The sequence below is a fragment of the Callithrix jacchus genome, chromosome 3 (genome assembly GCF_049354715.1).
Source record: "Callithrix jacchus isolate 240 chromosome 3, calJac240_pri, whole genome shotgun sequence".
NCBI classification, from domain to species: domain Eukaryota; kingdom Metazoa; phylum Chordata; class Mammalia; order Primates; family Cebidae; genus Callithrix; species Callithrix jacchus.
In genome coordinates, this window is record NC_133504.1 from 96,031,763 (window position 1) to 96,053,283 (window position 21,521).

The 21,521-nt window shown below is 40.6% G+C and overlaps 1 protein-coding gene across 4 annotated transcripts in view; it reads left to right on the top strand.

Moving 5' to 3' along the window:
- Positions 1–721: 721 nt before the first annotated feature.
- PPP3CA (protein phosphatase 3 catalytic subunit alpha) overlaps positions 722–21,521 on the top strand; it is a 314,986-nt gene continuing 294,186 nt past the window's right edge. For 2 of the 4 annotated variants that reach the window (XM_035293239.3, XM_078366770.1), the window contains exon 1: positions 722–1,171. Coding sequence is in view for 2 of the 4 variants with exons in the window: in XM_002745548.6 (XP_002745594.1) it covers positions 2,585–2,642 (58 nt within the window). In the remaining 2 variants the exon portion in view is untranslated. Of the gene's footprint in view, positions 1,172–1,850; positions 2,643–21,521 lie in introns of those variants that run through there. The other 2 variants (XM_002745548.6, XM_035293238.3) reach the window with 1 other exon arrangement.

The following is a 21,521-nucleotide window of genomic DNA, read 5'->3' on the forward strand; positions in this document are numbered from 1 at the left end:
CATTTTCAAATATATTCTCCCCCCACCAAATTACCCACCACAGTGTCTGGCATATAGCAAGTACAGAAAATGTATTTATTGAATGAATTGTCTAATTGCCACCCAGTATCCTGGGGTTGGAAATGGGGCAGGAGAATCTCAGTGCCAGTGGCAGCCCCCCTGGGCTGGTGGGCCACACCCTGCATCTGCTCCCTTTGCTAGGCATCCACAGAAGTATCTAGTGTGTGTTTCTTTTCCGTGCAGTCCACATCAAAGTCATGCTGCAGCACCATCAGTCTCTTACTAAAACTTAATTTTCAAGTTTGAGCTTTAATCTAATCCTTGTCTCCAAAACACTTCTCCTGGCTCCATCTCCCAGCTCCCTAAACTTGTTTATCTTTTCTTTGTGTGTGTGGTGTGTCTGTTGGGGGGGGGGTACCTTAAATCATTTATTGGACCCGTGGTCCAATTGAGGAAACAGAAAAACCCTGATACTGAAGGACTTTGGAAATATAATAGGAAGGATGAAGGGTAATACATTTTTTCAGATTTCCTCATAATTGCCCCAAAAAGCTCCAACCATGTTGCCAGTCCTCGGGTGTTGCGGTTGTTCAGGGAGAGGGGCTGTGTGGAGGTGACCTTCTGGTAGAGGGAGACCGGCTTTTTCAGACTCTGTGGCTCAGCAGGCGGGCCAGGAAGAAGCATTTGGACCACTATCATTCTCAGCCCTGGCGCGCCTGACATTCTCTCCTTCACTTTCCTTCCGACCGGAGGGACCAGTGTGGGGATTCGCTTTGGGCTCCAAGGCTCTGCCCGCACCGGCAGCACCAAGCAGGTGTCGAATGATTGGAAGGAGCAGGGAAGGAAGATGGGTGTCACCTGTCCCGGCCAGAGGCTGCGTACGTGTGTGTGAATGGGGAAAAGGTCACCCTCTTCCTTGCTTCTCCTCGGTTCTCCTTGGAGACCCGCAGGGCTGCCGCAAGGAACTCCGAGTTGCCCGGGGTCGCCGGGGCTCGGTCCCATCCTCTTCCGCCAGCCCGCTCCCGCGTTCCACAGCGCCCTGGAACTGTGGTGCACGCCTGGGTGGGACACAGTAGCAGCCGCCACACCGCCAACGCAAAAGCCCCACTTTCGCTTGGCAAAAGCAAAAACAACCGTACACCCCATCGCAGTCGCAGCTCTTCTCCGAAAGGTAAGTTGTTTATCCGTCGCCGTTTCGGCGATACTCCCTGGACAGCTGCGACAGCGACAGCAGCTGCGCCGCGGGCGCCGAGCTCCCAGCCTCTTCCTTCCTCCTCCCTCTCAGGGCTGCCTCACACCCCCACCCCCTTCTCTCTTATCCCCGCCTTCTCTCTCCTTGCCCTCTCGTGGGCCACGCACACACCAGGAGACACCCTCCGCACTTGGCTACTCACACTGCGGCTTAACCTAGCCGACAAGGCACGCTTGCCAAACAGGCGCGGGGGTGTGTGCGGGGTCCGAGTTCGGAGGCCACAGAGGGGTGGCGTGGTACAGCCCATCTCCTCTGGGCCGCGACCCCTTGCCCACTCTCCTTCCCTAATCTCGGCCTGCCAGCAACAGTGACACCTGAGCAGGGACTGGGCGGTGGAGGCGGCAGGCCCGCTGGTCCGGCAGCCAGGAGAAAACAGAGCGAGGGGCGGGGACAACCAGGAGGAGCGGGAGGCGGGACGAGCGGGGAGGCCGCCACCTGGCACTGAGTGATGCACAACCGAGCCAATCAGCGCGCGGGACTCCAACGTCGGGGCGGGAGGTCGGGGGCGGGCTCCGTGGGGAGGAGGAGGTGGCCGGCGCGCGAGAGGCGGGGGCCGGGCGGAGGAAGGGGAGGAGGCGGAGGCGGGCGCGGTGGCGGCGGCGGCGGAGGCGGCCGAGAGGAGTAGGTTGTGCCCGGGACTGTGTCTGCCGAGCTCCGCTGCTGTGCCCGTGTGAGTGGAGAAGCGGCGCGGGGAGGCGGAGGCGAGCGCGGGCGATCGCGACGGCGGGACGTCTCTGGCGGCCGCGGCACCAGCGGCGGCGCTCGGTGTGGAGAAGCAGCGGCAGCGGCAGCAGCAGGAGCTTCAGCGGCAGCAGCGGCGGCCGCCTCTCCGCCGCCGGGGACGCCAAGGTGCGGCTGGTGGCACTGACACCGGCGGCCCTGCCTCTCCTCCCTCGCCCCCGGCCCTCCCCATGTGATCGGTCTTAATCCCGGCCGTGTGTGCGCGCGTGGGGCTCCATTCCGCGGTGCCGGGTCTCCGTGCCGTGGTGGGTGCTCCTGTGTGCGCTTCTCCTCCCCATCCCCCTTCCCCCAAGAATAAAAGAAGAACCGGGAGGCGTGCTCAGAAAATAAATAAATAATCACCACACACGCGCAGCCCGGAGCGAGTCGGCGGGGCTGGCGGCAGCGGCGGAGGAGGAGTGAAGGCGGCGGCGGCGGAGGAGGGACGCGCGGAGAAGGCAGCAACTTTAAAGCCAGCTCAGAGCCTAGACCTCCAGCCGAGCGGTTTGCAGCGCGGCGGCGGCGGCGGTGTTGAGTGTCTGGCCCGCCGGTCCGGTCGGGGTGTGCAGTCGGAGGGACGAGCAGCGCGTCGCTGTCCTCCGGCGGCTGGAGATGTCCGAGCCCAAGGCAATTGATCCCAAGTTGTCGACGACGGACAGGGTGGTGAAAGGTAAGCGGAGCGCCGCGGTGGCCCGGGTGCACCGTGTGCCGCAGGCGCCAGGGCAGCTAGCCTCGCCTCCCCTCCCCCGCCCCGGGTTCTCCTCTGCCCTCTCCAGCCGCAGACCTTCTAGGATATTGTGCAACCCGCGAACCCCCCGCCCCCGCGGCGCCCTTCCCCCACGCGTCCCACCCGTCCTCACTTGGGGCATTTTTATTGACGGGGGCGTCAGTTGGCAAATGGCTGAGCGGCGGGGAGGCGGCGGCGGGGGTGGCGGTGGCGGGAGGGGGCGCCCGGGGGGTGGTTGCTGGCAGGGTGTAGCTGCTGTGACAGAAATAGGAAGTGGGTGGCTGCTCTCAGGCTTGCATGGGATCGGGTTTATGGTTTTCTTCTGCAGAGGGACGGGTGATTTATGGCTTTTAAAAAATTAATATGGCATTTTTATGTGGCCGTGGCTTTCCACCGACTGCCTCGCTCGGGCAGGGTTCTGTGGGCGCTCCATTGCAGCAATTCCCTCCGCGCCCCTTCCCCCTCCCCCTGGAAGGGCCTGCACAGGACTCGCGAGAGAGCGGGAGAGCGTGGGGGGAGCCAGGCGCTTCCTTCCGCGCGGGGCGCGGGGCGGGGGAGGGGGCGGCCGCTGGCTGGAGGGTGGCCGCGGGGGGCGCGGGAGGTGGGTAAGGACCCGAGAGCACCAGCCGTCGCCGCCCAGGGATTTCCCTCGCACGCCCCTGGAGAGACACGAAAACCACTTCTCAAGCCTTCCTCGCTATCCCCGGCTGTCCCCCGCCGACCTGTCATTGCTTCTGAAGGGTTCTCCACTCGTGCACACCTCCCAAGTGATAACCTCATTCCACCTGCTTCCTCCGTGCCCTGGCATCCCTTTTGTAACGGGCTGTTTGATTCCTATTGTTATCGCCCCCTCTTCCCTGCCTCCGGGGTGATATACTCCTGGCGGGAATGGCACTGGGGTTGCTGGCAAAGAGAAACTGGGATTTGCGGAGTTAGGAAGGGGACAGGCTGGGGTTCTCTTTATCGCAGGGTAATCCACCGGCCTCCTTGTATTCCTAGGTGTAGTGAGGGAGGAACCATCCTTAGAATCCTGGAAGGATGAAGCAACAGAGCAGATCCACCTTGATTAAGTAGTATCTCTCATTCCTGGGGTCAGGACAAGCTAAGCAGAGATGGGCATGAGCTGTGAGCTAAGCGGGCCTCTGAAATTGGAAACAGCACTGGCTGGTGTAATGTGTATGTGTGTTGTGTGTAGAACAGAGATGGTATCTAATGTGGCCAGAGCATGCAATTAGGGTGCAATGCAATCAAGTCGTTTGCACCATGAGCACTTAAGTGAAGTGACCCAGCAGCCCAGAGACCATGATACACAAGTCCCTCTGGGATTTCCGAAATGATCCTTTCTCCTTACAGGCTTATTCAGTTTTGAAAGTAATTTTTCTGTGTGAGTGGTGGTGGTGATGGGGGAAATTGTTTTCCCTTTTTTCAGAAAGAACAAAATATCTTCTTTTATTTTGGTTATACTGGAATCATTCCTGCTTCAGTTTCAGTGCTTCAGATTCGTATACCCAGAACATAATGAGGAAATAGCTCTGCAAAAATGATTCGAAATAGGGCTGCAGAGAGATGCACAACTATTTTATTTTTTCTGCCGGCATGGATTTTCATGGAAAGAGACCTGTGTTTTGCATTAAAGGCTTCTGTTGACATTTTCAAAAATTGAGACTCTCTGCTGAAATATCAGAGAATGACAATTATCTCCTTAATGTGTGAAGTTTAGACGTAACTCCAATCTAGGTTAAGATCAAAACAATGTAAAGCTTACTATTCAAATGATACCAGTGGATGTGTTGGCAATTAAAAAAAACAGTCCTGCACAGGTAAGGTCACAGTCCCTGTTTTAAATCACAGGATGTGGATTCTTAATGTGAATGTAAAGTCATCAGGTGAACATGTAAAAATAAATGTTTATACTCTCTGGCTTAGTGTCTTTATCATTTAAAATGGAAGAGCCCACTCAACCATTCCAAAGTTTTTTTGCCTTGCTTTTTTTCAATGCTGTATCATTATAAATGACTTTTCATTTTAGGTACACACACCCACTCATAATTTCAAAAATTCTATTTACATACTTTTGCAGAACTGAAATACAAGTGTGGATAATAGACTCAAAATAGGAAAAGTTAATTTTGCATTTGTTTTGATAGAGATCCTGATGTCAGATGTGAAATGTGAAATTTTGTTTATAGAGGTTTTGTTGATGAATCCTGATTTTAAGGTGGATGCACAGTTGCTGTTTATCCTATGTTTTCTTGTAGACTTTATATTATCAGCATGAAAGGCATTATCCAAGGTTGGATTCAACATTTTGTCATAAATAACATTTTTATGATTAGTTATTGAAATAATCTATTTTGATTATTAGACTTCTGTGAAATAATATTTCCCCTTGAATATGTATACTACTCAATGAATGGAAAGTATGTGTATGCTGGATGTGAAACATTAACAAATGATTTTTTTATATTTGCAAAAATTAGATAATATGGAGTTAAGAGACCATGATTTTACTTGAAATTTTGTTAGAACTCCATCTCAATGGCCATTTAACTCATTCTTTAATACAGAAAAGAAATTATCTTTAAGGAATTATTTGTGCCCCTTAAGTTTTCTCTTTTTTACAAAGTATATGTAGTATTATTTTCTATACATAATACAGAAATAATTATTCAGACCGTTATTACCATGGCGCGCCATGATATTTACTTACAGTTTTCTTTGTTAGTGTCATCTGGCTTTTGTTGTATAACAAATTGCTCTTTGCAAATAAAGATGTGCTTGTGGTTTGTAGTAACATGATGTGACTGTTTTCCTAATTGTGCTTTTAGAATGCAGCTTCAGAGAGGTAGGTTGAGTTTGTTTCAACTATGTTATTTTTGAGGTTTATAGAATCTGCTAGTATGTATTCAGAGACCCTGATCAGTTTTCTAAACTTTAAAAATGAAAGAGAATGATGGCAGTGGAGACGAAAGGTATTCATTTAGATTACCCCAGGAGAAAAAGTTACTTCAATTAGCAAAACTAGTGCTGTTTCATTTTGACTGCTCTTGGATTAAAATAATGGAAAGTAGAAAAATTCAGAGAAAACATCTCGGTAATGACATTTGCTGGAAATCAAAATAATTTGATCCATTTATTGTTCTACATTATATTTTTAAAGAGACATACAGCAAACTGAGGGCAATAAATAGAAGAACTATCTTCTTCTCCCCAACCCCATCCTGATTTTTCTCTTAGTTGTATTCTACAGGCTTTGTTCCAAACTTTGGCTTTTCTCTATTTCTCTCTATTCCTGCCCGGAATGCATTGTCTGGCCCTAGCATTCCCTATTGGTCACAGAACTTTGCTACATGATAGTTAAAAATACTTAGATGAAATTAAACCCTGTGTGATAATGAGTGTTTGGCTTTGTTACATCTCTTAACCTTCCTTCCCTCTCTTCCCATCTCCAAGTATTTTGTGATGGGACTTTTACCTTAACTCAAACTGATTGTAATGGTAGATATTTTAGAAACTATGGCAGGCTGCTGAGGGATAAATTTCTGGGTAGAGTTTTGTGGAATCTCTCAGAAACTAAGTGCTTTGTGTAAGGTTGCTTTTGGCGCTACAAAATGAGCTGTTTTCCAGGTGTATTAGCTTATGTACTTTGTGTAGATAGAGTACTCATAGGAGAATTCTGAAAAGATACTAGGGTCATAGAAGCAAGATGATGCTAGTTAAGTTAAATGTTAGTAAATAGGGATTCCAGCCACTAGTATTTCTAGCTGGGTGAGACTGGTAATACTACTTAAAAAGAAAACAAATATGCTACATTGGTAGTAACTGTAGACCATGATGCAGAGGAGTGGTAAATAATGTCATTTATTTGTGGTGTTCTAAGAAGAACTTGTGAATTTATTTTATTGACATTTTCTTACCATCAGTTGATTTTCGAATATCTGGTTTTCAATTTGAGTATAGTGAAACCTTATTAATTCAATATCACAAATTTAAATTTATTGTGAATATCATCAGTGTTTGTTGTCTGAAGTTTACATCACCACTGGATGTGAAAAAAAGGGTACCAGTAATCTAAAAGTATAAACAACATAGTTTCAGCATGGTTAATATACTAAGAGAACAAATTATTTTCAATACTTAGTGAACAATATGCAAATTCATGCTGTTCATTACAAGTTAGGTTGGTCTATTTATTAATGTTTCCTTTTGGGACTATTACAAAATGACCATAACACAAGTGCATTGTTGTAAAAACATTCAGTAAATTTAAGGATTAGTGCAACAATTGAGACTAGAATTCAGGGGCATTCCAGCGATTCTAAAATACCATCAATTAGAATAATCAACATTTTGAAGATAATGGTTTTTTTTTGGGAAATAACCCTTATTTTAATTTAAGACATCTAGTAAAAATGGGAAAAATTAACATCTAGAATCTAATTATTGAGGTTTACTCTAAGATTTGTTTGTTTAAAATTATGCCTTTTAAAGTCTATTTGTTTCTTTATGATTTGTTTTATTTGTAATTTTAGATGAAATATGACTTTGATATACTATTCGTTTATAACTTTTGTAGTTGATCCCTTATGCTTTTTTTTATCTTTTTTTTTGTGTCAGCTATGTGTAAATTTGAAACTAATTATGACATCAAATAAAGAATCCATTTAGAGTGACCTCATTGGAAAACAACATTTTTGCAGAGATACTCTCCTTTAAGCAAATATGGTTAAATTACCATTTTGAAAATTTAATGAAAATATGTCATCTATTTCTAGAACTATAAAGAATGGTGGTGATTCATGAAATAGAATTTTGATAATTACTAAAAAATCATTTTGTCAATTTTTTTCAGCAACTTTCTGATGTACCAGTCTCTTGATATACAAGAGGGATATGGTGAGACCTTGAACTCCAACTTTCTGTAATTCCACTGTTACATGTTATAACTTCACAGGCTAACTTTCCCTATACGTAAAAGGGGAGTAATTGTATCCACTGACAACTTGTGAGGACCAGAGGATAATCAAATGGGATATGGGAGGGTGGGTGGTGGTTATACTTTGTCCACTACCTGGTATTGGCAGTTCAGTCACTGCTAACACAGAATTAGAAATGATAAGGTGTTATGTATTTTCAGGTCACCTGAGAATAGTTAGAACCATTAGTATTGAAAGCCATGAGTGTCTTGGGTCAAGAGTAGCTTATGATGACATTTACTTTTATAGTTACAGAAATGGAGACAGAATAGATAGAATGGTTACAGGTAAGTGTACACAAGCTATTTTCTTTATTAAAGAGGCTTTTCTGGCTAAAAAACTATTTTTGAAAATTGCCACTGGCCAAGTGTGGTGGCTCACACCTATAATCCTAGCACTTTGGGAGACTGAGGTGGGAGCTTGGACAACAGAGCAAGACCATATTTCTTAAAAAGAAAAGAAAAGAAAATGGTCACCTCTTTTGGTATATTTAAAACGTCTTCACATTTTGTTTCCCATTTTGTTTTACTAAATAATTAGCTATGTGAAATAGTTTGATTAGGAGAGGAAGCTTTTTATATTTCTTATTTAGCAGATATATAAAATTCTGGTGACAAATACTATAATCTGATTTGACCTTGGCCTGAGGTTCACTAAGGAAATACTGTTAAACATTGCTTTCTGTTCAGGTAAATATACACAAAGAAATAGAATAGCATACTCTTCTGCAAAGGAATGTTACTTACTTTCATTTTGAAGGATGTTGTCTTAAGCTTGTCTATCTGAACTACAGATAATGACCCTCACTGATACTCTGGTTTGACAAACAAAATCCTCAAATCAGAGGATTTTGTTAATTTCTAGAGCAGGTTCAGGTGAAAATATCGGTCAGTGATGCTGAGGCGTTTCATTACTATTTTTAAAGCGGTCGTTAGGTGGGACTGATGTAGGCAGTGAAATAGGATTTTAGTTTGCAAATTAAGTCTTTAGTACTGTTGACATTTTCAGTGTTTTAAATTCATTTTATTTTACAATAATTCCATCTTCTGTATGAATCCGTCAATTATATTTTATATGAGAAGTCAAATAACAATTTCTATTCCTCCATGGTTAGGTGTTCTGAATAATGGCTTAAATCAGGTGGGTTATCAACTTGATGACCTAGCCCAGTTGATGTTATCTCAAATTTGTTCTAACAAATATACGCACTTGGATAGTGGAAGCTTTAGATATTAAAAAGGTAAAAGCCCTCACTGAGGAAGTGGCAATAAATTATTAAGATGCTGGGTTTTTGGAATTCAGATAGATTGTTTTTGAGACCATCACAGAGTAGAATATAACTTTGTTTTCCTTATCCATGCTTTGGTCTCTTGTCAAAATATGCTGTGACTCTATTTTAAAAAATGGCCTACTTTTCTGTGAACTTCCCTCTCTTGAAACTGGAAATTTTGCATGTGGCTATCTGCAAAAGAGGAAAACAAGCAGATGTCAGGGATTTATAAAAGCTGCCTCAAGATTATGATACACTACAATGTTGGTCAATTTCAGGTACTTTTGACAGTTGTGAAACCAGAAGAATGATGGTTGATGTTCAAAGAGAGAATTTTATTTATATGGAGTGAAATTTAAAAAATTTTCATCAGCTCTAAGATTCTTAGACTTAAAAAGAATCTTTTTATGGCGATTTTATTGTCTCACTTTTCCTTTCTTTGAGGAAGAATTAGTAGTAGTTTTTATTTAAAATGTCCAGTTGTTTCTATGTAATATCAGAATGTTTCGGAAATTCTAATATGTCAGTGTCTAAGCTATGGCTCTTGGTTGCTGCCTATACTTGGAAGTTGCATAAAATTGTTAATATTTGTATTTAAAGTTATAGTTTGGAAAAAAATGGTCATTGTCTTATTGGTCCCTAGCTCAGTGCCTTGCTTATTATGCACTGAATAAATTCTTGTTGAATGATTTGGGCATTACAGAATTCTCATGTGCCTTCTGAGGCCTTCTAAATTGTGTTTATGTTGAGTGTATTAAGTTCCATTCGTAAATGGTTATATATGGTGACTGGTGAATTGGAGTGCTTCTTTCTCCAGCCCAATCATGGCATGGAGTATGAGAAGGAGGCATTAATACGGTAACACAATTAGAATGAGAGCTGTTTTGTTTGGTCACTTGAACTGACTTTATCCCTGCTGAATTTAAAAGGCTATGTTCTTTTCAATTTAGTTTATTTGCTTGAACCTGACAGCTGTCTCTCAGTTTTTATTATATTTCCCCTTAGGCTGATCAGTTTTTGACAAGTGAGAAAAAATAGGTTAATCACTGACTGTTTTATTATTGGGTGATTTTTATATTTTAATTGTTTTGTAGACTTGGACTTGAGGATAAAATGACCTGCTAAATTTCATGAAAAAGAAAACAAAATGGAAAAACCTCTTTGTTTACATCTCCATATATCATTTTCTATATTGCTTTTGTAATCCAGAAATGCAGCCTTTTCTAACATGACCTCCTACCCTTCTCTGGCCCCCAAAATGTCATTGGATACCATCCAGTGGAAAGATATATGGGCTAAAAAGGTGGCACTAATGCTGCTGACTCAAATTCTCATAAGTGGGCTTTGAGCCATCCGTTGACATTTGTTTCTAAAACATCTTATAAGCTATGCCATTTTATTTTACCAAGTTAAATTAAAAGCAGGATACATTCTTAAAAGGATGGACCTGAGTGGGAATTCAGGTTTGTTTTATTTTTTGTTTGCTTTTTACAAAGGAGTTACATTTTAAAAACTAATAAATCTGCCATTGTTTGTTCATTTATATTTAATGCTATTAAAGTTACACACATTCCTGCTCTGTGTGGGCCTGATTATTGGGATAACAAACGTTCTTCTGATCATTAACTTAGTTCTCTTCTTCCGAGCTTCAGTTCAGAAATTACCTTCTCTGGGATCTGCATCTCCTGACACCTTCACTTAGAATTAAGGAATTGAGCCTCTTCCTTCTCACAGAAGACACCTTGATAAGAGCATGTTGCTGTGATTTGTTTCCCTGTCTGCCTTTCATTCCCAGGAAGTGGGAAGTCCCAGAGACAGAAGTTCTATCTACTTTTGTATCTTTAACTCTAGCCCAGAGACTGCTGTAGAATAAGCATTTGATACATGGTTGTTAAAGGAATGAAATAACATAAAGGATAAGATAGATTTATATTTCTAAATTATGGAATTCCTTTATGTTTTGAAATTTTGTCAGTCTTAAATCATGATCAATATGCAAACATCTGATGGGTAATACTTGATTTATAAGCTCTAGTCTTTGTAGAAGTGTGTTTTCCTGTGAGTTTTTGAAGTGCTGTATTATAGTTTCTGCACAGTAACCAGCATGCAGAAGCATAGCTGGCATAAGTGGCCTTCCCATGGGGAGCACTTGGCTTTTAATGGATCATTGTCACAAGGTGTATAGGTTGATTTCCTCAAAGGTGAGTGTGTTTCTTTCCAGGAAGACTGGTGATGATACTAAGTTGGAGGGAGAGCTGTTTGACAAGCATATGGGAGGCCCATATTAGTCTTCACAGTGTGCAAATTTAAATGAATAGAAACGCATAAGATTAGGAATTAGAACAGGATTAAAACATACTGTACACCCATATAGGTGATGACTTACTGTATATATACCAATAAAAAAATCTTCAGGCCCAGTACAAGTACAGGCTGCTCATGAGTCAGCTCTCCTGATGCTAAGTCTGCATGGTGAATGTTTTTAGAAAAGCTCAGTACTGGAATTCATACCAACAGAGTGGCAGTATATATATTAAGGCACTTGCTCTTAGTCCCAACCTTATAGAGATCACTGAAGCTGCACTACCTCAGATGTGGTTATATGGCTTCTGATTAAAGAAGGTCAGCTGAGGCTTTCCATTGTATTTTTGTTCTGAACCAATATTTCTAGTCTCTCAGATGGGCCAGGATATACTCTGTCTCACTAACACAGAAATACTTTAATTTCAAGGAGTAAAAGACTAGGGAAACTATAGTTTCCTACATTTTTTTTTTTAATCATTGTTAGTTCTGTTGAGTGGCATTCAGCAACTAGGGGGGAATCTCTATTGCCCTTGCCTCTGGTCAGAATTCTCCCTAAGTACTCTGTCCCATTCTACATGCCCTTCCAGAAATGGATGTGTTAAATTTTGGAGTATATTTTATAAAAAAGTCCCCAAGATGATGAAAGGACTTTAAATAAATTGTGACAGGAACTGAGAGATTATTCAGTCTGAACAAAAAAGGGTGAATGGTGATTTAACTACAGGCTTCGAATATTAGAAAGTCTCTTTCTGTATTGGATTATACTTAGATGTTGTTCATCACCCCAGTCAACTAAAGAAGAGAAAATATTTGGAAGCATCAGAGAATTAGGTGATTTAAAAAAAATTTTAACCAGTTAGGGGCATTTAACATGGGGATGGTTTATGGGAATCTTCTGAATGGAGAGAATAAATGATTCTCACTTATTTTTGTTGTAAATGTGAACTTTGTGTGCTAAAGAATAGTCTGAACCTTAAATTATGGCATTTTGAAGCTGGAAGCAACCTTGGAAATAAATCTAATTTTCTCTGTGGCTCAGAACCCTCTATTTGCTAGGGAGAAGGATTGGGGGATATAGGGGAAACTTTTATCTCTTATACTTGCTCATGCCTAAATTTAGGCATAACAAGTTAGACTCCTAGAATTGGAAGGTATATCAGGATTCTAGCTGAGGCCATCCTTAATGTGGAACTCCCTGTCCAGGATCTTTGATGGATGGAACCCTCCCCTGCATGAACACATCTAGTGAGAGGCAGCTCTTTATTCCATCGACCTCTGACTTTATCCTGGACAACTCTGCTTTCAAGAAATATTTTCTTATGCTTGATTACAATCTGATGCTTTGAATACACATTGCTTATTATTAGCATTACCCTACAGAATTACATAGAATGAGCCTTATCTGTTTGTCTCCAGATAACTCATTTGATATTAAAAACAGCCTTCTTGTTTTTTTTTTTTTTTTTGGAGACAATCTCACTGTTGCCCGACTGGAGTGCAGTGGCACGATCTTGGCTCACTGCAGTCTCTGGCTCCTGGGTTCAAACGGTTGTGCCTCAGCCTCCTAAGTAGTTGGGACCGCAGGCATGTACCATGCCTGGCTAATTTTTTTTTTTTTTTTGTATTTTTGGTAGAGATGGTGTTTCACCATGTTGGTCAAGCTGATCTCTGGGATTACAGGCCTGAGCCAACATGCCCAGCCAGCTTTCTTGTTCTTCAGTCTTACTTCTCACACAACATGTTTTTTCTGTTGTTGTTTGTTTTGTGTGTTTTTGAGATGAAGTTTCGCTCTTGTTGTCCAGGCTGGAGTGCAATGGCACGATCTTGGCTCATTGCAGCCTTTGCCTCCCGGGTTCAAGTGATTCTCCTGCCTCAGCTTCCCTAGTAGCTGGGATTACAGGTACCTGCCACCACATTCAGCTAATTTTTTTGTATTTTTAGCAGAGAAGGGGTTTTACCATGTTGACCAGGCTGGTCTTGAACTTCCGACCTCAGGTGATCCACACGTCTCAGTCTCCCAATGGGCTGGGATTATAGGTGTGAACCACCATGCCCAGCTGGTTTCTAAGTCCTTATCCATTCTAGGAGCCTACCTTTAAATCCAAATCAGGCTATAGGAGTCCCTTGAAAATGGAGAAGTGAACAAAAGTTGATCTTGACTGAATTCTATGGACCCTCCAGCACCTTGCCCTTGGTTCCTTGGTAACTCTTGCTTGCCCTCCTGTGATCTCATGCCAACTTGGAACTCAAAAGTCTTTGATAGGTGGGCTCAGTTTAGCATCCTGTGATACCCCTTAGGATGGTGAGGATTGCCACAGTTGTGATGCTCTTAGTTCTCATGCCTTTTCCATTGAAATTCTCATTATTCTTTCCCAGAACTTCTGCAATTTCAAGTTGTCAAATGCCTAATCTGCTCTATAAGTAAAACCTAGATAGCAGATGCATTTTAACAGTGACTATTTAAAGGCATTGCTTTCACTTTTCATTTATAATACAGGCAAGTAATAAAGACAGGATGAAAGCATGGTACCATGTGGTGGTAGTGGGGCTATTGAGAGACAGGCCATGCCCTTTTGTTTACTTTTCAAATCATGCCATAAAGGCAGCTAGCTCAGCACCTCACTTGACCAGAGCCATACCTGCCTCTTCTGCTTGCTTTCACTTGTGCCTAATCTTTGAAGGTTGTCTGTTCCTAAGGCCATTGAATTTGGCAAATATAGTGAATTCGGTTGTAATTTGATAACTAGTTTAAGTTTCACTGAGATCTGAAGGAGACCAATGGCTTCTAACGATGGTGTCACAGCACATTGTTGTGTTACACTCAGCCGTGAGGTATTAACAGCTGCTGATAACCTACAGAAGTTTACAAATGACTTATTTTAAGATACCTGTGTATAAATTAGAGTGGATTCAAGTTTAACCCTAGATGCTACTTTCACTTGTATTCTGACATGAAGGGATGGAGCTGCAATGTCATGGTGGGCATTTTGTAAAATTTAAAGTCTGCTTGATCTTACTGATAAGTCTTTAATCACAGTGGAAATTACATATGTATGTATTTTCCTGAACATTTTTTTAATGGTGGTTCATTAGAATCTGGATTTGCTTATCCTAGTGTTTCGTGCAAGTGAATGCTGTATCATGTTTATCTCTGGGGAAAAGAAAGGCCGAGATCTGTGATGGGAGACTGGCTTTGCTAACCAGGTCTTTAAATTGAATAGATCTTGAAACGTTTAGGTAGGCACATTTGGGGTGACTTTAAAGTGCTTTATGAAGTCTTCTCTCCTCACACATCTCCAGGGACTTACCATGCCTGAAATTTCATGATTATTTAAGATAAGAGTGGCCTTTTTGATAGGCATTTCAAAAGTAACTGATCTCTAAAACATAATTTACTGAATTGACTAATTTAAATTGTTTTCCTTCTGGATAATATTGAATCTAGGAAAAAAATTCTGTTATTCAGGAGTTTTGAGAGTGAATTTTCATGCTTTTAAAAATCCATATCCCATACCTCTTTGAAAGCGTCACTCAGTTTTACATATGTTTCCACTTCACATATGATAGAATCTCCAGCTTGGTAAGTAGATTATTTGGTCGAGTGGAAAATGGCTGTTAAAAAGATACTGCCTTTATTTATTAAGCCATGCATTTGCCCATCCACCCTTCCATTCTGCCCACATATGTGTCAGAATTTTAGTGCCCACTGCTTGTGTGGCTCTGCACTATGTTCTTGGGGCCTTACATGAAGTAGGGAATCTGAAGGTGACTGTCTGGCGTGAGAAGCAAAAGGAAATCACGGTATAAGTTGTGCTTGCTTTAATAGCAGAAGGTGCTACATCCTATGTGGAAATGCAGAAAAGGGAGTGATAAGCTACCCCCATATATTGTGTTCTCATTTTTTCACAAAAATAAATTTAATCAATATTATTTTGTGAGAGTTATAGTATATTGCCATGTGTTATGACTTTGAGCTTGCTTTAAAATGAAGATGGATGCCTGTTTTTGCCTAACATGATATTCTGTGTTATCAGAGACAAGAGGCAGACCATTCATTCACTTGTTTTTCAAAACATGGAATGCCATTCTGTGCCTAGTGTTATACAAGGCATGGGAGATTCAGTGTCAGTAAGTCTTTGCTTTCCACTTAACAAGGGATGCTTTTAGTTTTAGATTGTCTTCCTATCAAATATGAATTTTAGCAGTCATTAAATTAGTTTGATAATAGAAGCAAATGAAGATGGAGGCCAGGTGCAGTAACTCATGCCTGTAATTCTAGTACTTGGGAAGGCTGAGGTGGGAGGATGGCTTGAGCCTAGGAATTTGAGACTAGCCTGGACATGATAGTGAGATTTCATCTCTACAAAAAATAACTGGGCATGGTAGTGCACACCTTGTACTTCCAGCTGCTGCTCAGGAGGGTGAGGTGGGAGGATTGCTTGAGCCCAGGAGGTTGAGCTGTAGTGAGCCATGATCATGCCATTATATCCATTCCTAGGTAACAGTATGAGACCCTGCCTCAAAAAAAAAAAAAAAAAAAAAAAGATGGCACTATGTTTGGAATTCTGTAGCTATTATAACTCACTTGTAAGCAGGGTGTATGAGAATCATAGACTGTTGAAGATAGAAGAGGCCTGAGAAGTGAGCTCGTTAATATCTTTCAAAAAGAAAAGATATTTCTGTTAGATAGTTAACAAGCCATTCTCCCTTCTTCCTCCCTCCACCTGTTTCCAGTGATAGGGAGACAGCATCATAGTGTGGAAAGAGCATTGGTTTACAGCTAAACAAAACCTGGCTTTAAATCCTCTATCCTCCATATGACAACTGTGTATCCATGGACAAGTCATGTAACCATCTTGAACTCATTTTTCTTATTAAAATTTGGAAACGATAATACAAATTTTCAAGGTTGTTGTAACAATGAGAAGAATATTATGTAAAATGTCTAGCCTTAGTGCCTGCACAGAAAGTGCTCCTAATATATGTTAGATATCGTAATTTTGCTGCTGGACAGCTCCTTTGAAAGACATGCTTTTTTCTTCTAGAAGTGATTTTCATTAAAGTAATATACTTCTTCACCTCCTGTGCACTGTCAAATCTATTGTTTGGATTTTGTTAGAGACATTGAAGTATATTTAAAATCTTTCTAAGTTTTTTCTACTTTGCAAGTTAAAAGGGCTACTTCCTTGGCAAGAGAATGACTTGGGAGTCAAATTCTTTGTTATTGGAGATTAGTCTCCTAACTGTCAGCTGTCTCACAAATACACATTTTTAATCCCTAGAGTGTGTGAGAAAAGATCGCTTGGAATAAACATTTTTTTGTTTTGTTTTTGAGACAGTCTCTCACTCTGTCACCTCGGCTGGAGTTCAGTGGCCTGATCTCAGCTTACTGCAACCTCTTACTATACAATGGTACAGTCCTTTGCGTTGGTGGGGTGTTGGGGGTGGGGCTAACATTCTATGACACAGATTGGCAGTAGCTGTCCAATGGCTGGTTTCTGTGATATTTGACATGGTGTCACCTTGTTCTTGAAAGGTTTTCCTCATTGGCTTTCCTGAATTTCTTTTTTCTCTGACTTGTTTGCTTTCTCATCTTGACTGAATCCTAAATGTTGATGTTCCCTTATCCCTTTATACCTTCCTCTAGGCAGTCTCATATCCTTACACTTATAGGATTGATTACTGCCTGTAGGCTGATCACGGGCACATCTGTATTTGCAACCTAAACTTTTTTCTTGAGCTGTTTCTCTAATCCTATATGCAACACTTGCTGTGGATGGGTTGTTGCAAATATAGTGGCTGTTTGTTCTCCTGTGTTTCCTGTTGCTTGGTGATGTCACCACCATCCATCTAGTCAATTAAACATGCCCCTCAGTTCAGTTTTTTAAATACTCCAAACCCAGTGCTACAGGAGTCTTCCAACATCAATGTCTCTGCTTTCAACCTTTTCCTCTTGCATACATATATTTTGTCACATTGTTACTAGAATTATTTTTCTAAAATGAACACTTGATTATGCCAATACCTACTTGATGATTGATCCCATTTTTTGCTGGAACTCCATATCTTATGGAATTTGACTTACATGAATTCTGAAAATACATATAATATAGAATATATCACATTGTACTGAACTTATTTTAAGTCTCCAATTTATTTGATTATAAATTTTTGAGAGCTGAGAAAACATTTTTTATTTATATGTGTATTCTGAATGTTTATCTTTGTTTGGTATATAATAAAAGTTAATTGAGCTGAAGGACCTAAAAATCTGAAGCACACCTTCTATGCTTTTCATTTGCTTTACCTCTGTATGGAATACTTTTAGTCTGTCTACCTCTCCTGTGTGAAACTTCCTGAAACCCTTACCAGCTGTCTGTGCTACTTCTTGTTCCTTCTATGCACAATGGATCACAAACGTTTGCAAATTGTTTCTTCATTAACTGAGAAATCTCTGAGGGGATGGGTCTTATCCACTTGATCTCTCCAGTGCTCAGCACAATGCCTGGCACATTATTCTTCATTTGTTTTACAATAAACAAATTAACTGGAGAAATTAATTTCTGTTTATTACACAAGAATAATGAAGCGAAGTACTTCCTTTCCTCGTGACCCATGTCATGCTTTAGCTACAGTTGAATTACTTTCTCTCATACTTTGAGCTTAAGGAATACCCGACTTTCCCCTCATCTTTCCGAGAGCATTTTCATGTGATGATCTTATAAGCCTGGTCTCCTTCACTCTAGATTGTGTAATTTTTATTTGTAAACACAAAATTGAAAGTAATATTGCAGTTTGATTTAATCTTCCTAACCTCTGATTCTAGCCTTTTTAGACTTAAAAAAGAATCTGGATACTTAAATTTTTAAAAAATTATTTGTTCCAGTTTACACCATTAGTATATTTGTCTAGGCCTTTACCAAACCTGGCTACTAAAATAACTTTTGGAACCAGTCATTTGGGCGAGCGTATTCATAAATTGTTTTGATTCTGCATACGTGGCATGGGAAAAATTCCCCTGGGTTAATACAATGTGGCTTCTGTAGGAAAGAGAGGTGCATGAGCAATTGTTGTCTTTGATGTCTTTCTTACCTAGTTGGTATATTTTTCTGTAGCTATATTTTGGAATGATAACTTTTTAAAGAATGTCCAGTTGTTTTTGCCTACCTTGAGGTTTAATCTTTTCTGATTTCAGGGAATGGCAGAAATGAGTTTTCCAAGAATAATCATTAGAGAATTTGTACATTTATTTTTGGCATATGTTTTGTAATATATTATTTCACACTTACATTTGAAGAGAACATTGTTAATTTGTAGGTGAGTTTACTTCTCCATAGAATTTTGCTCAAAAAGAAAAGAACAAGTAATCAAGTATCTTGATATTTTTTGAGCTTTCAATTCTAAAAAATTTTATTGACATTAATACCCATGCCTTGCATGTATATTACCTCATTTTAAGTACCTTATGCAAAATTTCCTAGTGAGTAAGTGGTGAATCAGGTATTTGGACTCCAAGTTTTGACTCAGATCCTGGGTATTTACCACCATAACGCTAATTTCAGGGCAAGATGAGGCCAGATATATTAGTGTCAGTGAATTGACAGAAAATACTTGTTATTAGGGAGTTGACTTTTATATAACATTCTGTTGCTACTGGAAATCATTTTGGCTGAACATCTACGGCCTTTTCTGTGGGAAAAAAAACTAATACTTTTTGTGGGGCAAATATTTTTGTCTTCTTTGTAGAAGTATGCAGTTGAGGCCCACAACCATGGGCTGGACTTAAACTACAGTTAGTTATTACACCTTATTATGGTGTTACAACACAAATGATCCAAAACATAATAAGAAGTTCCAACTATGAGGTCCATAAAGAAGTCATTTTAATTGGACCTTAAGTTTTTCCCCTAGGTTAAGACTATGAAAAAAAATGTAGTGCTAGTTATTGTGCACTGTTAACCTTTTTTGTAGGCTTTGCTTTTTTATACAGGCATATTTTGGAGATATTGTGGGTTTGGTCCTAGACTACTACAATAGAGCAAATGTTACAAGAGAGCAAGTCACACAATTTTTTTGATTTTGCAATGCATATAAAAGTTCTGTTTACACTTTATTGTACTCTGTTAAATGTGCAATAGCATGTCTAAAAAAGTATACATACTTCAGTTAAAAAAATACATATAGTTGTCATGCTAATTATCATCTGAGCCTTCAGTGTCTTGGGGTGGTTGTTGCTTTATCAGCTAAGTTTGTATGGTATGTGAAATCCTTTGAGGTTGCTTCACAAAGAAAGTAGTTTTTTAGATACCAAAGAAACGACTTTCTTTGCTCATCCTTGAGAAGCAACTCCTTAATCTATTAAAATTTTATCATGGGATTGCAGCAAGTCAGTCCTATCTTCAGGATTCACTTTTAATTCTAGTTGTCTTGGTATTTCTGCCACATGTGCAGGTACTCCCTCCACTGAAGCCTTAAATTCCTCAAAGTCAGTTTTTTTCAAATCTCTGTTAATGTGGATATTTTGACCTCTTTCATGAATCATGAACATTCTTAATGGCATCTAGAGTGGTGAATCCTTTCCAGAAGATTTTCAGTGTACTTTGTCCAGATTCTCTAGAGGAATCACCATGTATGGCAGTGATAGTCTTGTAAGATGTATTTATTAAATAGTAAGAGTTGAAAGTTGAAATTACTCCTTGATCCATGGACTGCAGAATGGATGCTGAGTATAAGATCAGAGCTGTTGGGTGACTAGTTGCATTGCAAAGAGCAGTAATATTTTGAAAGGAATCTTTTTTTCCCCCTGAGCAGTAAATCTCAATCTCAGCAGAGGGCTTAAAATATTCGGGAAACAATGCTGCAAACAGATGTGCTGTTATCCAGGCTTTGTCATTCCACTTATAGAACACAGGCAGAGTGGATTTAGCATAATTCTTCAGGGCTTTAGGATTTTCAGGATGGTAAATGAGCATTGGCCTCAACTTACGCTACCAGTTGCATTAGCCCCTAAAAAGAGAGTCAGCCTGCCTGTTGAATTTTTGAAGCCAAGAATTGACTTCCCCTCTCTAGCTGTGAAAGTCATAGATGACATCTTCTTCCAATAGAAGATTGTTCCATCTCTATTGAAAATTTGTTGTTGAGTATAGGCACCTTCATTAACGATCTTAGCTAGATCTTCTGGGTAACTTGCTATAGCGTCTACATCAAAATTTGCGGTTGCACTTTTATGTTGTAGAGATGGCTTTTTGCCTTAAACCTCATGAACCAACTTCTCTGCTAATTTCCAACTTTTCCTCTGCGGCTTCCTCACCTCTTTCAGCCTTCATGAAATTGAAGAGAGTTAGGGTCTTGCTGCCGATTAGGTGTTGGCTTAAGAGAGTGTTGTCATTGGTTTGATCTTCTATCTGGACCACAAAAACTTTTCTTACATTGGCATTAGGCTCTTCTGCTTTCTTATCATTTGTGTGTTCACTGGATAGCATCTTTAATTTCTTTCAAGATCTTTTTTTTGCATTCACAACTTGGCTGTTTGGCACAAGAGGCCTAGCTTTGTGCCTTGCTCCACTTTCAATATGCCTTGCTCGAGAATTTTTAATCATTTCTACCTTTTGATTTAAAGTTAAAGATGTGTGACTTTTCACTTGAACACTTAGAGATCATTGTAAGTAATTAATTTGTCTCATTTTCAGTATTATTTTGTCTCAGAGAATAGGGAGGCCCAAGGAGAAGGAGATAGATGGGGGAATGACGGGTCAGCAGAGCAATCAGAGTGTATTTTTTTTATTTGTTAAATTTGCGGTCTTATATGGGTGTGGCTCAAGGGGCTCCAAAATAATTTCAATAGTAATATACAAAACTATGGATCACAGATTACCATAACATATAATAATTATGAAGAAGTTTGAAATATTGTGACAATTACCAAAATGTCTCACAGAGACATGAAACAAGCATGTGCTGATGGAAAAATGGCACTGCTAGACTTGCTTGTGACAGAATTGCCATAAATCTTCAATTTGTAAAAAATGCAATACCTGCAAAATGCAGTGAAGCAAAGCACATTAAAATGAGGGATGCCTGTATTCATTTTCATATTTTTGTTGCTGAAGCAAATAAAGGAAGCCACACATAGCTAAAGTGAAAGCCACTTCAAGGAGATGTCACATGAAACATTTTGAGGAGGGAGTTATGTGGTTTCGTTGTAACATGTAGATGCAAATATGAATTGTTTTGAGATCAGAATTTTTCATTTACTACTTTAAACTATTCCTG